The following is an 18,385-nucleotide window of genomic DNA, read 5'->3' as shown; positions in this document are numbered from 1 at the left end:
ATTGCATACTGCATATTTCATACTGCGTACTGCGTTCAACAGCAGTATGTAGTATGAATGCCAGTCGTCAGTTATTTTGCAGTATGCTTTCCCCGGTTGAACTAGTTTCCGGTCCTGGAATGCGGAAGTAAACAACAGCCCATCTGGAGGTAATTGACATAATTAAAATAAAACAGTATACAATCCCTCATGTATTCTGTCATTCATACACAATACCCTGGGTTGAAATATGATTGGCTAGCTATTAAAATTGTAGTATACTTTTCAGGCATTCAGGTTTAATTTTTACTCAGCTGTGAAAAATATGTAATAATGGAGCAAGCCAACGACCCTGTAATTGTAGCTGCTTGTCCAGCTGTGGCACATGCACTGTACAATCTAAAAAGCAGTAAATTCCGGGGTGGTAAGACATGTAAATATATGAACATGTCATATTTGTTATTGGTTCATGCCCATAATGTGGCAAGAAATTCAGTCACCACCACCGATGAGTTCAAACAGCTGCGCTCCAGGATTTCGATCTCTGACCTTAGTGACCTCGCACTTTGCATTGTGGGAAACAGTAAGCGAGGTAGACTGGTCTGATGCATACTGTAAATGTTTCCCGAATCAGTATGACATCCTGGTATTTTTGGCATACTGCGGATCTTGCAGTTGCTCACATACTGCATTTTGGCCAAATCAGTACATACTACTAGTATAGTATGCGGCTTGAAAACAGCCATGCTTATTAGGTTGATTGGTGACTCTAAATTGCCCATAGGTGTGAATGAGTGTGGCTGGTTTTCTGTCTCTATAAGTCAGCCGTGTGATTGACTGGCAAACAGTCCGGGGTGTACCCCGCCTCTCGCCCAATGACAACTAGCATCGGCTCCAGCCCCCCGTAACCCTGAACAGAAAAAGTGGTATAGCATACTGGCTGCTTATTAGTCATTATTAAGCACTTATTAGTACCGTATTCTACATGACCACAGTTGATCGCTAATAAGCCGTTAACTAAGAGTTTGCACTCAATACCCCAGATGACATCATCAACCATCTTCTCATATCATCAGCTAACACCTCCACCATCAGTGTCTTGACTCTATGGGGGGGTAGATCTTGCTGCTGCTCACGGCAGACATCTTCAATCAGCATGTCTTCCTAGAGTTCAAGCGCCAAAGATTCTCTGACAATCATTCAATATCCCATCATCATGTTAAAAAAATATTTATCTTTAAATCATTTACTTGTCTCTCCTGATTGAACAAGTTGAATATTGAAGTGCTTTGACCCTGACAAGTGTTACTACTTGACAATATGGCTCTTCCTTGTTAAAAAATAAACATTTTTTGGGCTGCTAACAAATAGGGTCAAAATATATCACATCAATTTCCAGAAAGTATTTTGTGCCTCACTAGTTAACATGTCAAAGCTGTTGCTGTCTTAACTAGTAAGTAGGATATCAAATAAAGGCTCATACTTTTAGGGAAAAGCAACAAGCCAACAATGTCTTTGAAACTATGCGTAATAAACCTGACAATAGATAGTTAAAAATAGAACAGGCCAGTGGTGCTGATGGAATAGAGGTTAATTTGTGAGCCCCATGTACAGAGGATACAGTCCCCAAAGCAGGCAGCCCAGGTTTGAATGTGGCTTCTATTTCAAATTTCATTCCCCCCTCTCTCTCTCTCTATCTGATTTTCAACACTATCCACTGTCTTGTATATCCCAAAACAAAACTGTAAAGAACTGGCCACACGTTCCAATTCAAGCATGAAGTTTAAAAAGAAACAGTAAAAGACAAATATAAATAAACAGTAAATACAGAATATGTCCAATATGTTTGCTAAAGCACAATTAATTAATTTTGAATTGAAGCTGTGACATAGAAAAATATCACTCACCCCACTTATGAAATAACTTTATGATACTGAGGTGAAGGTCCTTAAAATATCAAATTCATTAACAAATAGAAACCTTGTTAAAAATCTGAAGTTTAATCTTTTAATATTTAATTTCTTCTTTCCTGCCTGTACTACTGAAGTAAGTTATGAAATCAAAAGTTTGATTATATTTGGGTATATACGTTCAAGAAGCTGCTTGACTCTATTTAATGCAGTTTTACTTGACATTAGCAGACATACCAAACACTGTTGCTTTTTGTAGCTTCAGTATCTCAAAAGATCATTGACTGTCAAATAAGCAAACATTTGAGCAAACTTCATTAAAAAACTTACCTCAGAAATTTAATTTTCTTAATTCATCAAATGTTGCTGTTTAACCAGGTCCAGGATACATATATCTGATTCATTAGATTATTAAAATCTAAATATAGCTAGGATGTAGCAAAAAGATGTCATAGAATAAGACTTTATGGCCATGAAAGCAGTGGTCTTTCATCATTCTTTGGACGGAATAATGTTGTGTTTTTTAAGTTTAAAACCTTACTGCATGCTCACCTTTATCATCGTCTCCAGTTGTTGTTTTTATGTCATAGTACAATTATATGCTAAAATGGTCAACAGCTAAATGTTGGACCAGCAAAACACAAGTGAAGCAATTTTATTTTGGTTTGGCTAAATTGTAATTTAATTGTGTTGTAGTAAAAAATGTACCCAAACAACTCCAAATAAGATGAACCATCATCGGCCAATACGGTAGAACTTGATAACAGTTATTGTTCCTTTTTTGCATTATGTTTTAATAACCCATTAAAAAGAACTCTTTCTTAAATTATTTTTCACAACTTTCTGTCATAAGGTGAAACTTCTTTCTACATTCACATAAGTGGAATGCACCGGCAGGTTGTGTCACAGGACACAAAAAGGGAGTGTGCCACAATACTGTGCCAAGATAATGACAGATGAAACAAAAGAAATTCTGTTTATAGTGATTTGCCTTTGTTCACTGCAAAGGCGTCACAACATTTCAGAAATGTTCAACACGTAAGAGACACGTAGTCATCTATTCCTTTCCAATATATAAAGCCCTTAAAACAGGATGGTTGTCACCTAGCTGAAAGGTTTACAAATCGCAGCCGTGAACTGGACTAATTGAAGAAAAAAGTTTTCATTCATCAATTTAGACAAAATCTTAATCTGATACAGAGACTGAATAAATAACTCTAGATTGATCTTTTGTTTTGAGGTGAGTAAATGTTTCCTTCTGTATTTAAGCTTTTGTTCATTTTTACAAAATTATTGTTTAGAAAATTGAAAAAATCAAAAGTGATGATTTGTACTTGTACAAATTGTATAAAACGCTGTTTTAGCTCAAATTTAACCAGAATACTTGTATCAAATTAAATATAACAATTTAATACAACAGTGAGTACTTGACAATTTGACAACCATAATTATCTTCACTTCCACTCTTTGTTGCTACAAGGACTCTGTCTGTTCACATACTGATCATTAGCTGGGAGTCCCTGGGGAAGAAAATGAGACCCCCATTCTCTCCCTATGTCACAGCTTAGAGGGGCTCCAAACAAACTTTGTGAATTAGCTCCTAAGTTTACATTCATTTTCAAATAATGTGTATTTATGTGTAAAATGCATCTTGCCTCTTATTGAGAAACTGATAGTTAAGATTGAAAAGAAATGATGCAAGACAGATTAAGAGATGCAGAGGAGTTGTAGAAATATGTTTCGTTGTGTCAATTAAATGTTGGGAAAAAGGTTTACATAATCTTCTAAACTCTTACAACATAACAGTTTATTTTGAATCTGAGTTCACATGGCTTAAATAAACTGAAATAAGGACATGTGAGGAAAAGTTTGCTTTTGATCATAAATTAATAATGGCCACTCTCCTTAAAAGACTGGATTTAAAATGATTTGTTACTCTCCTAAAGACAACGGTAGAATTCATCAGTTCTTTAGAAGTTTGGACTCTGTGGTGAAGGAAAATAATGATTACAAAGTAAGCATAACTTGCAGTTATTTGAAGTTCAATTAAGCCATTTCATTGTAAATTTTATTATACATTGTAAGAAGTATGTAACAGTTTAATCAACAAGCAAAGGGAGATATATATATATATATTTATAAATATATATACATATATATATATATGTATATATATAAAGTTTCCTCATGCCTTATAGTGTTTTTATCCTTTAACATATTCAGTCATCAGCAGGCTATCTGACTATCTGTTTGATTTCAAACAAATTTCCAAAAAGTTCAAGAATAAGGAAATTAATTCAAGTTAGATTTTATAGAGGTTAGTATATTGTATTACATATCTAACCTTTCTTTGAAATGATTTTGATTCTGATTGTTATTTCATGAAATAAAAAGTAAAATAATGATTCTCCTAAGAGATAAGTGTTGTACAGATTATTTATTTAATAATTCCCTTTTAATTAAATTTCTGCATTGTCTGCACTGATTTCTTTTTGATAGACTCACAAGGACACAAGATGGCTGTTGGAAAGATCATATTTATTCTGATTCAAACAGGTAAGATGAGTTTGATGAGTACATTAAATACAAATTATAATTTAATAGTTGGAAATTATATCCATGATTCATAATCTAGGGGGGAAACAAAAAGTAATCCTGTTGTTATAAAGAATTCAAAAGAAAATAATATAATTGTGAATTATGTTAAAAATGAAAAAAAAAATAAAAAATTAAAACTAATTCAATATTTTCCAATATCAATAGCTCTATTAATATCTCAAGCAAAGACAACTACAGCTCAAACAACTACCACAGCTGCTCCAACAACGACCACAGCAGCTCCGACAACAACCACTGCAGCTCCAACAACAACAACAGCTGCTCCAACAACAACCACAGCTGCTCCAACAACAACCACAGCCGCACCAACAACAACCACAGCTGCACCAACAACAACCACTGCAGCACCAACAACAACAACAACAGCCGCTCCAACAACAACGACAGCCGCACCAACAACTACCACAGCCGCTCCAACAACAACCACAGCCGCTCCAACAACAACCACAGCCGCACCAACAACAACCACAGCCGCTCCAACAACTACCACAGCCGCTCCAACAACAACCACAGCCGCTCCAACAACAACCACAGCAGCTCCAACAACAACCACAGCTGCACCAACAACAACCACTGCAGCTCCAACAACAACAACAGCTGCTCCAACAACAACCACAGCCGCACCAACAACAACCACAGCTGCTCCAACAACCACAACTGCAGCTCCAACAACAACAACAGCCGCTCCAACAACAACCACAGCTGCACCTACCACCACCACTGCAGCGCCAACAACAACAACAGCCGCTCCAACAACAACAACAGCTGCACCAACAACCACCACTGCAGCTCCAACAACAACCACAGCTGCACCAACAACAACAACAGCCGCTCCAACAACAACCACAGCTGCACCAACAACCACCACTGCAGCTCCAACAACAACCACAGCTGCTCCAACAACAACCACAGCTGCACCAACAACCACCACTGCAGCTCCAACAACAACCACTGCAGCTCCAACAACAACCACAGCTGCTCCAACAACAACCACAGCTGCACCAACAACAACCACAGCTGCTCCAACAACAACCACAGCTGCTCCAACAACCACCACTGCAGCTCCAACAACAACCACAGCCGCACCAACAACAACCACAGCTGCTCCAACAACGACCACAGCTGCACCAACAACAACCACAGCTGCTCCAACAACCACCACTGCAGCTCCAACAACAACCACAGCTGCTCCAACAACAACCACAGCTGCACCAACAACCACCACTGCAGCTCCAACAACAACCACAGCCGCACCAACAACAACCACAGCTGCTCCAACAACCACAACTGCAGCTCCAACAACAACAGCCGCTCCAACAACAACCACAGCCGCACCAACAACAACCACAGCTGCACCAACAACAACCACAGCTGCTCCAACAACAACCACAGCTGCTCCAACAACCACCACTGCAGCTCCAACAACAACCACAGCCGCACCAACAACAACCACAGCCGCACCAACAACGACCACAGCTGCACCAACAACAACCACAGCTGCTCCAACAACCACCACTGCAGCTCCAACAACAACCACAGCTGCTCCAACAACAACCACAGCTGCACCAACAACCACCACTGCAGCTCCAACAACAACCACAGCCGCACCAACAACAACCACAGCTGCTCCAACAACCACCACTGCAGCTCCAACAACAACCACAGCTGCACCAACAACCACCACTGCATCTCCAACAACAACCACAGCTGCACCAACAACAACAACAGCCGCTCCAACAACAACCACAGCTGCACCAACAACCACCACAGCTGCTCCAACAACGACCACAGCTGCACCAACAACAACCACAGCTGCTCCAACAACCACCACTGCAGCTCCAACAACAACCACAGCTGCTCCACCAACAACCACAGCTGCACCAACAACAACCACTGCAGCTCCAACAACAACCACAGCCGCACCAACAACAACCACAGCTGCTCCAACAACCACAACTGCAGCTCCAACAACAACAACAGCCGCTCCAACAACAACCACAGCTGCACCTACCACCACCACTGCAGCGCCAACAACAACAACAGCCGCTCCAACAACAACAACAGCTGCACCAACAACCACCACTGCAGCTCCAACAACAACCACAGCTGCACCAACAACAACAACAGCCGCTCCAACAACAACCACAGCTGCACCAACAACCACCACTGCAGCTCCAACAACAACCACAGCTGCTCCAACAACAACCACAGCTGCACCAACAACCACCACTGCAGCTCCAACAACAACCACTGCAGCTCCAACAACAACCACAGCTGCTCCAACAACAACCACAGCTGCACCAACAACAACCACAGCTGCTCCAACAACAACCACAGCTGCTCCAACAACCACCACTGCAGCTCCAACAGCAACCACAGCCGCACCAACAACAACCACAGCTGCTCCAACAACGACCACAGCTGCACCAACAACAACCACAGCTGCTCCAACAACCACCACTGCAGCTCCAACAACAACCACAGCTGCTCCAACAACAACCACAGCTGCACCAACAACCACCACTGCAGCTCCAACAACAACCACAGCCGCACCAACAACAACCACAGCTGCTCCAACAACCACAACTGCAGCTCCAACAACAACAGCCGCTCCAACAACAACCACAGCCGCACCAACAACAACCACAGCTGCACCAACAACAACCACAGCTGCTCCAACAACAACCACAGCTGCTCCAACAACCACAACTGCAGCTCCAACAACAACCACAGCCGCACCAACAACAACCACAGCCGCACCAACAACGACCACAGCTGCACCAACAACAACCACAGCTGCTCCAACAACCACCACTGCAGCTCCAACAACAACCACAGCTGCTCCAACAACAACCACAGCTGCACCAACAACCACCACTGCAGCTCCAACAACAACCACAGCCGCACCAACAACAACCACAGCTGCTCCAACAACCACAACTGCAGCTCCAACAACAACAGCCGCTCCAACAACAACCACAGCCGCACCAACAACAACCACAGCTACTCCAACAACCACAACTGCAGCTCCAACAACAACCACATCCGCAACAACAACAACCACAGCTGCTCCAACAACCACAACTGCAGCTCCAACAACAACAACAGCCGCTCCAACAACAACCACAGCTGCACCTACAACCACCACTGCAGCTCCAACAACAACAACAGCCGCTCCAACAACAACCACAGCTGCACCAACAACCACCACAGCTGCTCCAACAACGACCACAGCTGCACCAACAACAACCACAGCTGCTCCAACAACCACCACTGCAGCTCCAACAACCACCACTGCAGCTCCAACAACAACCACAGCTGCACCAACAACAACCACTGCAGCTCCAACAACAACCACAGCCGCACCAACAACAACCACAGCTGCTCCAACAACCACAACTGCGGCACCAACAACAACCACAGCCGCTCCAACAACAACCACAGCTGCACCAACAACCACCACTGTTGCGCCAACAACAACCACAGCTGCTCCAACAACCACCACTGCAGCACCAACAACAACCACAGCTGCATCAACAACCACCACTGCTGCGCCAACAACAACCACAGCTGCACCAACAACAACCACAGCTGCTCCAACAACCACCACTGCAGCTCCAACAACAACCACAGCTGCTCCAACAACAACCACAGCTGCACCAACAACAACCACTGCAGCTCCAACAACAACCACAGCCGCACCAACAACAACCACAGCTGCTCCAACAACCACAACTGCAGCTCCAACAACAACAACAGCAGCTCCAACAACAACCACAGCTGCACCTACAACCACCACTGCAGCTCCAACAACAACAACAGCCGCTCCAACAACAACCACAGCTGCACCAACAACCACCACAGCTGCTCCAACAACGACCACAGCTGCACCAACAACAACCACAGCTGCTCCAACAACCACCACTGCAGCTCCAACAACAACCACAGCTGCTCCACCAACAACCACAGCTGCACCAACAACAACCACTGCAGCTCCAACAACAACCACAGCCGCACCAACAACAACCACAGCTGCTCCAACAACCACAACTGCAGCTCCAACAACAACAACAGCCGCTCCAACAACAACCACAGCTGCACCTACCACCACCACTGCAGCGCCAACAACAACAACAGCCGCTCCAACAACAACAACAGCTGCACCAACAACCACCACTGCAGCTCCAACAACAACCACAGCTGCACCAACAACAACAACAGCCGCTCCAACAACAACCACAGCTGCACCAACAACCACCACTGCAGCTCCAACAACAACCACAGCTGCTCCAACCACGACCACAGCTGCACCAACAACAACCACAGCTGCTCCAACAACCACCACTGCAGCTCCAACAACAACCACAGCTGCTCCAACAACAACCACAGCTGCACCAACAACCACCACTGCAGCTCCAACAACAACCACAGCCGCACCAACAACAACCACAGCCGCTCCAACAACCACAACTGCAGCTCCAACAACAACAACAGCCGCTCCAACAACAACCACAGCCGCACCAACAACAACCACAGCTACTCCAACAACCACAACTGCAGCTCCAACAACAACCACATCCGCACCAACAACAACCACAGCTGCTCCAACAACCACAACTGCAGCTCCAACAACAACAACAGCCGCTCCAACAACAACCACAGCTGCACCTACAACCACCACTGCAGCTCCAACAACAACAACAGCCGCTCCAACAACAACCACAGCTGCACCAACAACCACCACAGCTGCTCCAACAACAACCACAGCTGCACCAACAACAACCACAGCTGCTCCAACAACCACCACTGCAGCTCCAACAACCACCACTGCTGCTCCAACAACAACCACAGCTGCACCAACAACAACCACTGCAGCTCCAACAACAACCACAGCCGCACCAACAACAACCACAGCTGCTCCAACAACCACAACTGCAGCACCAACAACAACCACAGCCGCTCCAACAACAACCACAGCTGCACCAACAACCACCACTGTTGCGCCAACAACAACCACAGCTGCTCCAACAACCACCACTGCAGCACCAACAACAACCACAGCTGCATCAACAACCACCACTGCTGCGCCAACAACAACCACAGCTGCACCAACAACAACCACAGCTGCTCCAACAACCACCACTGCAGCTCCAACAACAACCACAGCTGCTCCAACAACAACCACAGCTGCACCAACAACAACCACTGCAGCTCCAACAACAACCACAGCTGCACCAACAACAACCACAGCTGCTCCAACAACCACAACTGCAGCTCCAACAACAACAACAACAGCCGCTCCAACAACAACCACAGCTGCACCTACAACCACCACTGCAGCTCCAACAACAACAACAGCCGCTCCAACAACATCCACAGCTGCACCAACAACCACCACAGCTGCTCCAACAACGACCACAGCTGCACCAACAACAACCACAGCTGCTCCAACAACCACCACTGCAGCTCCAACAACAACCACAGCTGCTCCAACAACAACCACAGCTGCACCAACAACAACCACTGCAGCTCCAACAACAACAACAGCCGCTCCAACAACAACCACAGCCGCACCAACAACAACGACAGCGGCTCCAACAACCACAACTGCAGCTCCAACAACAACCACAGCCGCACCAACAACAACCACAGCTGCTCCAACAACCACAACTGCAGCTCCAACAACAACAACAGCCGCTCCAACAACGACCACAGCTGCACCTACAACAACCACTGCATCTCCAACAACAACAACAGCCGCACCAACAACAACCACTGCAGCTCCAACAACAACCACAGCTGCACCAACAACAACCACTGCAGCTCCAACAACAACCACAGCCGCACCAACAACAACCACAGCTGCTCCAACAACCACAACTGCAGCTCCAACAACAATCACAGCCACTCCAACAACAACCACAGCTGCACCTACAACCACCACTGCAGCTCCAACAACAACAACAGCCGCTCCAACAACAACAACAGCCGCTCCAACAACAACCACAGCCGCACCAACAACAACCACAGCTGCTCCAACAACCACAACTGCAGCTCCAACAACAACCACAGCCGCTCCAACAACAACCACAGCCGCACCAACAACAACCACAACTGGAACTCCAACAACAACAACAGCCGCTCCAACAACTACCACAGCCGCACCAACAACAACCACAGCTGCTCCAACAACCACAACTGCAGCTCCAACAACAACCACAGCCGCACCAACAACAACCACAGCTGCTCCAACAACCACAACTGCATCTCCAACAACAACAACAGCCGCTCCAACAACAACCACAGCTGCACCTACAACCACCACTGCAGCTCCAACAACAACAACAGCTGCACCAACAACAACCACTGCAGCTCCAACAACAACCACAGCTGCACCAACAACAACCACTGCAGCTCCAACAACAACCACAGCCGCACCAACAACAACCACAGCTGCTCCAACAACCACAACTGCAGCTCCAACAACAACCACAGAAGCACCAACAACCACCACTGCAGCTCCAACAACAACCACAGCTGCTCCAACAACGACCACAGCTGCACCAACAACAACCACTGCAGCTCCAACAACAACCACAGCCGCACCAACAACAACCACAGCTGCTCCAACAACCACAACTGCAGCACCAACAACAACCACAGCCGCTCCAACAACAACCACAGCTGCACCAACAACCACCACTGTTGCGCCAACAACAACAACAGCTGCTCCAACAACCACCACTGCAGCACCAACAACAACCACAGCTGCACCAACAACAACAACAGCTGCTCCAACAACAACCACAGCCGCACCAACAACAACCACAGCTGCTCCAACAACAACCACAGCTGCACCAACAACAACCACAGCTGCTCCAACAACCACAACTGCAGCACCAACAACAACCACAGCCGCTCCAACAACAACCACAGCTGCACCAACAACCACCACTGTTGCGCCAACAACAACAACAGCTGCTCCAACAACCACCACTGCAGCACCAACAACAACCACAGCTGCGCCAACAACAACAACAGCCGCTCCAACAACAACCACAGCTGCACCAACAACAACCACTGCAGCTCCAACAACAACCACAGCGGCACCAACAACAACCACAGCTGCTCCAACATCCACAACTGCAGCTCCAACAACAACAACAGCCGCTCCAACAACAACCACAGCTGCCCCAACAACCACCACAGCTGCTCCAACAACGACCACAGCTGCACCAACAACAACCACTGCAGCTCCAACAACAACCACAGCCGCTCCAACAACCACCACTGCAGCTCCAACAACAACCACAGCCGCTCCAACAACGACCACAGCTGCACCAACAACAACCACAGCTACTCCAACAACCACCACTGCAGCTCCAACAACAACCACAGCTGCACCAACAACCACCACTGCAGCTCCAACAACAACCACAGCTGCTCCAACAACGACCACAGCTACACCAACAACAACAACAGCTGCTCCAACAACAACCACAGCTGCTTCAACAACCACAACTGCAGCTCCAACAACAACAACAGCCGCTCCAACAACAACCACAGCTGCACCTACAACCACCACTGCAGCTCCAACAACAACAACAGCCGTTCCAACAACAACCACAGCTGCACCAACAACCACCACATCTGCTCCAACAACGACCACAGCTGCACCAACAACAACCACAGCTGCACCAACAACCACCACTGCAGCTCCAACAACAACCACAGCTGCTCCAACAACGACCACAGCTGCACCAACAACAACCACAGCTGCTCCAACAACCACCACTGCAGCTCCAACAACAACCACAGCTGCTCCAACAACAACCACAGCTGCACCAACAACAACCACAGCTGCTCCAACAACGACCACAGCTGCACCAACAACAACCACAGCTGCTCCAACAACCACCACTGCAGCTCCAACAACAACCACAGCTGCTCCAACAACAACCACAGCTGCACCAACAACAACCACTGCAGCTCCAACAACAACCACAGCTGCACCAACAACAACTACAGCTGCTCCAACAACCACAACTGCAGCTCCAACAACAACAACAGCCGCTCCAACAACAACAACAGCCGCTCCAACAACAACCACAGCTGCACCTACAACCACCACTGCAGCTCCAACAACAACAACAGCTGCACCAACAACAACCACAGCTGCACCAACAACCACCACTGCAGCTCCAACAACAACCACAGCTGCTCCAACAACGACCACAGCTGCACCAACAACAACCACAGCTGCTCCAACAACGACCACAGCTGCACCAACAACAACCACAGCTGCTCCAACAACCACCACTGCAGCTCCAACAACAACCACAGCTGCTCCAACAACAACCACAGCTGCACCAACAACAACCACTGCAGCTCCAACAACAACCACAGCTGCACCAACAACAACTACAGCTGCTCCAACAACCACAACTGCAGCTCCAACAACAACAACAGCCGCTGCAACAACAACAACAGCCGCTCCAACAACAACCACAGCTGCACCTACAACCACCACTGCAGCTCCAACAACAACAACAGCTGCACCAACAACAACCACAGCTGCTCCAACAACCACCACTGCAGCTCCAACAACAACCACAGCTGCACCAACAGCAACCACTGCAGCTCCAACAACAACCACAGCTGCACCAACAACAACAACAGCTGCTCCAACAACCACAACTGCAGCTCCAACAACAACCACAGCTGCTTCAACAACGACCACAGCTGCACCAACAACAACCACAGCTGCTCCAACAACCACCACTGCAGCTCCAACAACAACCACAGCTGCTCCAACAACAACCACAGCTGCACCAACAACAACCACTGCAGCTCCAACAACAACCACAGCCGCACCAACAACAACCACAGCTGCTCCAACAACCACAACTGCAGCTCCAACAACAACAACAGCCGCTCCAACAACCACCACAGCTGCACCTACAACCACCACTGCAGCTCCAACAACAACAACAGCCGCTCCAACAACAACCACAGCTGCACCAACAACCACCACTGCAGCTCCAACAACAACCACAGCTGCTCCAACAACCACATCTGCAGCACCAACAACAACCACAGCCGCTCCAACAACAACCACAGCTGCACCAACAACCACCACTGTTGCGCCAACAACAACCACAGCTGCTCCAACAACCACCACTGCAGCACCAACAACAACCACAGCTGCACCAACAACCACCACTGCAGCTCCAACAACCACCACAGCCGCACCAACAACAACCACAGCCGCTCCAACAACAACCACAGCTGCACCAACAACAACCACAGCTGCACCAACAACCACCACTGTTGCGCCAACAACAACCACAGCTGCTCCAACAACCACCACTGCAGCTCCAACAACAACCACAGCTGCTCCAACAACAACCACAGCTGCACCAACAACAACCACTGCAGCTCCAACAACAACCACAGCCGCACCAACAACAACCACTGTAGCTCCAACAACAACCACAGCCGCACCAACAACAACCACAGCCGCTCCAACAACAACCACAGCTGCACCAACAACAACCACAGCTGCACCAACAACCACCACTGTTGCGCCAACAACAACCACAGCTGCACCAACAACCACCACTGTTGCGCCAACAACAACCACAGCTGCTCCAACAACCACCACTGCAGCTCCAACAACAACCACAGCTGCTCCAACAACAACCACAGCTGCACCAACAACAACCACTGCAGCTCCAACAACAACCACAGCCGTACCAACAACAACCACTGTTGCGCCAACAACAACCACAGCTGCTCAAACAACCACCACTGCAGCACCAACAACAACCACAGCTTCACCAACAACCACCACTGCTGCATCAACAACTACCACAGCTGCTCCAACAACCACCACTGCAGCTCCAACAACAACCACAGCTGCTCCAACAACAAACACAGCTGCACCAACAACAACCACTGCAGCTCCAACAACAACCACAGCTGCACCAACAACAACAACAGCCGCTCCAACAACAACCACAGCTGCACCAACAACAACCACTGCAGCTCCAACAACAACCAAAGCCGCACCAACAACAACCACAGCCGCTCCAACAACAACCACAGCTGCACCAACAACCACAGCTGCTCCAACAACCACATCTGCAGCACCAACAACAACCACAGCCGCTCCAACAACAACCACAGCTGCACCAACAACCACCACTGTTGCGCCAACAACAACCACAGCTGCTCCAACAACCACCACTGAAGCACCAACAACAACCACAGCTGCACCAACAACCACCACTGCAGCTCCAACAACAACCACAGCCGCACCAACAACAACCACAGCCGCTCCAACAACAACCACAGCTGCACCAACAACAACCACAGCTGCACCAACAACCACCACTGTTGCGCCAACAACAACCACAGCTGCTCCAACAACAACCACAGCTGCTCCAACAACAACCACAGCTGCACCAACAACAACCACAGCTGCACCAACAACCACCACAGCTGCTCCAAAAACCATCACTGCAGCTCCAACAACAACCACAGCTGCACCAACAACCACCACTGCAGCTCCAACAACCACCACTGCAGCTCCAACAACAACCACAGCTGCTCCAACAACAACCACAGCTGCACCAACAACAACCACTGTAGCTCCAACAACAACCACAGCCGCACCAACAACAACCACAGCCGCTCCAGCAACAACCACAGCTGCACCAACAACAACCACAGCTGCACCAACAACCACCACTGTTGCGCCAACAACAACCACAGCTGCTCAAACAACCACCACTGCAGCACCAACAACAACCACAGCTGCACCAACAACCACCACTGCAGCACCAACAACAACCACAGCTGGTCCAACAACCACAACTGCAGCTCCAACAACAACAACAGCCGCTCCAACAACAACCACAGCTGCACCTATAACCACCACTGCTGCTCCAACAACAACAACAGCCGCTCCAACAACAACCACAGCTGCACCAACAACCACCACAGCTGCTCCAACAACGACCACAGCTGCACCAACAACAACCACAGCTGCTCCAACAACCACCACTGCAGCTCCAACAACAACCACAGCTTCTCCAACAACAACCACAGCTGCACCAACAACAACCACTGCAGCTCCAACAACAACCACAGCTGCACCAACAACCACCACAGCTGCTCCAACAACCACAACTGCAGCTCCAACAACAACAACAGCCGCTCCAACAACAACCACAGCTGCACCAACAACCACCACTGCAGCTCCAACAACCACAGCTGCACCAACAACAACCACAGCTGCTCCAACAACCACAACTGCAGCAACAACAACAACCACAGCCGCTCCAACAACAACCACAGCCGCACCAACAACAACCACAGCTGCTCCAACAACAACAACTGCAGCTCCAACAACAACCACAGCCGCACCAACAACAACCACAGCTGCTCCAACAACCACAACTGCAGCTCCAACAACAACAACAACAGCCGCTCCAACAACAACCACAGCTGCACCTACAACCACCACTGCAGCTCCAACAACAACAACAGCCGCTCCAACAACAACCACAGCTGCACCAACAACCACCACAGCAGCTCCAACAACGACCACAGCTGCACCAACAACCACCACAGCTGCTCCTACAACCACCACTGCAGCTCCAACAACAACCACAGCTGCTCCAACAACAACCACAGCTGCACCAACAACAACCACTGCAGCTCCAACAACGACCACAGCTGCACCAACAACAACCACAGCTGCTCCAACAACCACAACTGCAGCTCCAACAACAACAACAGCCGCTCCAACAACAACCACAGCTGCACCTACAACCACCACTGCAGCTCCAACAACCACAGCTGCACCAACAACAACCACAGCTGCTCCAACAACCACAACTGCAGCACCAACAACAACCACAGCCACTCCAACAACAACAACAGCTGCACCAACAACCACCACTGCTGCGCCAACAACAAACACAGCTGCTCCAACAACCACCACTGCAGCACCAACAACAACCACAGCTGCACCAACAACCACCACTGCTGCGCCAACAACAACCACAGCTGCTCCAACAACCACAACTGCAGCTCCAACATCAACAACAGCCGCTCCAACAACAACCACAGTTGCACCAACAACCACCACTGCAGCTCCAACAACTACCACAGCTGCACCAACAACCACCACTGCAGCTCCAACAACAACCACAGCTGCACCAACAACCACCACAGCTGCTCCAACAGACACCACTGCAGCTCCAACAACAACCACAGGTGCTCCAGCAACGACCACAGCTGCACCACCAACCACCACTGCAGCTCCAACAACAACAACAGCTGCACCAACAACAACCACAGCTGCTCCAACAACAACCACAGCCGCTCCAACAACAACCACTGCAGCTCCAACAGCAACCACAGCTGCTCCAACAACAACCACAGCTGCACCAACAACAACCACTGCAGCTCCAACAACAACCACAGCTGCTCCAACAACAACCACAGCTGCTCCAACAACGACCACAGCTGCACCAACAACCACCACTGCAGCTCCAACAACAACCACAGCTGCACCAACAACATCCACAGCTGCTCCAACAACCACCACTGCAGCACCAATAACAACCACAGCTGCTCCAACAACAACCACAGCTGCACCAACAACAACCACAGCTGCTCGAACAACAACCACAGCTGCTCCAACAACCACCACTGCAGCTCCAACAACCACCACTGCAGCTCCAACAACAACCACAGCTGCTCCAACAACAACCACAGCTGCACTAACAACAACCACTGCAACTCCAACAACAACCACAGCTGCACCAACAACCACCACTGCTGCGCCAACAACAACCACAGCCACCCCAACAACCACCACAGCTGCTCCAAGAACAACCACAGCTTCTCCAACAACCACAACTGCAGCTCCAACAACAACAACAGCCGTTCCAACAACAACCACAGCTGCTCCAACAACCACCACTTTAGCACCAACAACAACCACAGCTGCACCAACAACCACCACTGCTACGCCAACAACAACCACAGCTGCTCCAACAACCACAACTGCAGCTCCAACAACAACCACAGCCGCACCAACAACCATTACAAATGCTCCAACAACTTCCACTGCAGCTCCAACAACCACCAATGCAGCTTCAACAACCACAGCTGCTACAACAGCCCAAGCATTTCCAACAACAACCACCACAGCAGCTGCACCTGTTTATAGGGTTCAAGTTATGTTGGTAAATGAAACCTTTACAGATGCACTTACGGACCCCAGCAGTGCTCAATACCAAGATCTTGAAAGACGACTTCTACCAAGAGTAAGTATTTTTAAGCTGTCTTGAATTTTTATGACTGCATGTTGTACCAAAGAGAGGGATTTATATTATAACATTGTGTAGCTCTGAATCCTCTGTCTGTTTATTTGTATTTGTGTAAAGTTTGAATCGAGGAAAATTGTGGCTAAACCAACTGAAGGTCCTAACATTCTTTCTTTTTTCAGTGTAATGAGATATACCGAAGACAATATGGTGCCCGCTTTGTCAAATGCTCTGTTAATGGTTTCAGGTAAAATATGTTTTTTCTGACGTGGATAAAAAGCCATTTATTTGTATATAGGAGTTTTACTTTTACATTTACATGACATTTTTCACATTCTATGTTTCTCTATCAGTCAGCAACAGAATAACCTAATGTGTTGTCCCATTTGGTATCGTTATACAGTGCTGTTCAGACACGAGTTGATGGAGTTCAAGTGGATCTTGGAATTACTTTTAACCAAACTACTCCAGCTGCAGACCTCCCACAGAATAGTGATGTTGCTCAAACTCTTGTTCAAGCTGCAAATGATAACA

The 18,385-nt window shown here is 48.0% G+C and overlaps 1 protein-coding gene across 1 annotated transcript; it reads left to right on the top strand.

The window, feature by feature from the left end:
* Positions 1-312: 312 nt before the first annotated feature.
* LOC132958919 (GATA zinc finger domain-containing protein 14-like) lies at positions 313-18,098 on the top strand. The gene is made up of 3 exons (XM_061032000.1): positions 313-371; positions 14,763-17,851; positions 18,034-18,098. The coding sequence occupies exons 1-2, from the start codon at positions 313-315 to the stop codon at positions 17,752-17,754; spliced, it is 3,051 nt and encodes a 1,016-aa protein (XP_060887983.1). The 3' UTR covers positions 17,755-17,851; positions 18,034-18,098.
* Positions 18,099-18,385: the final 287 nt, after the last annotated feature.

The sequence above is a fragment of the Labrus mixtus genome, chromosome 23 (genome assembly GCF_963584025.1).
Source record: "Labrus mixtus chromosome 23, fLabMix1.1, whole genome shotgun sequence".
Taxonomy (NCBI): domain Eukaryota; kingdom Metazoa; phylum Chordata; class Actinopteri; order Labriformes; family Labridae; genus Labrus; species Labrus mixtus.
The sequence above is the reverse complement of the archived record's forward strand: the minus strand, read 5'-3'. Positions and strand labels throughout refer to the sequence as shown.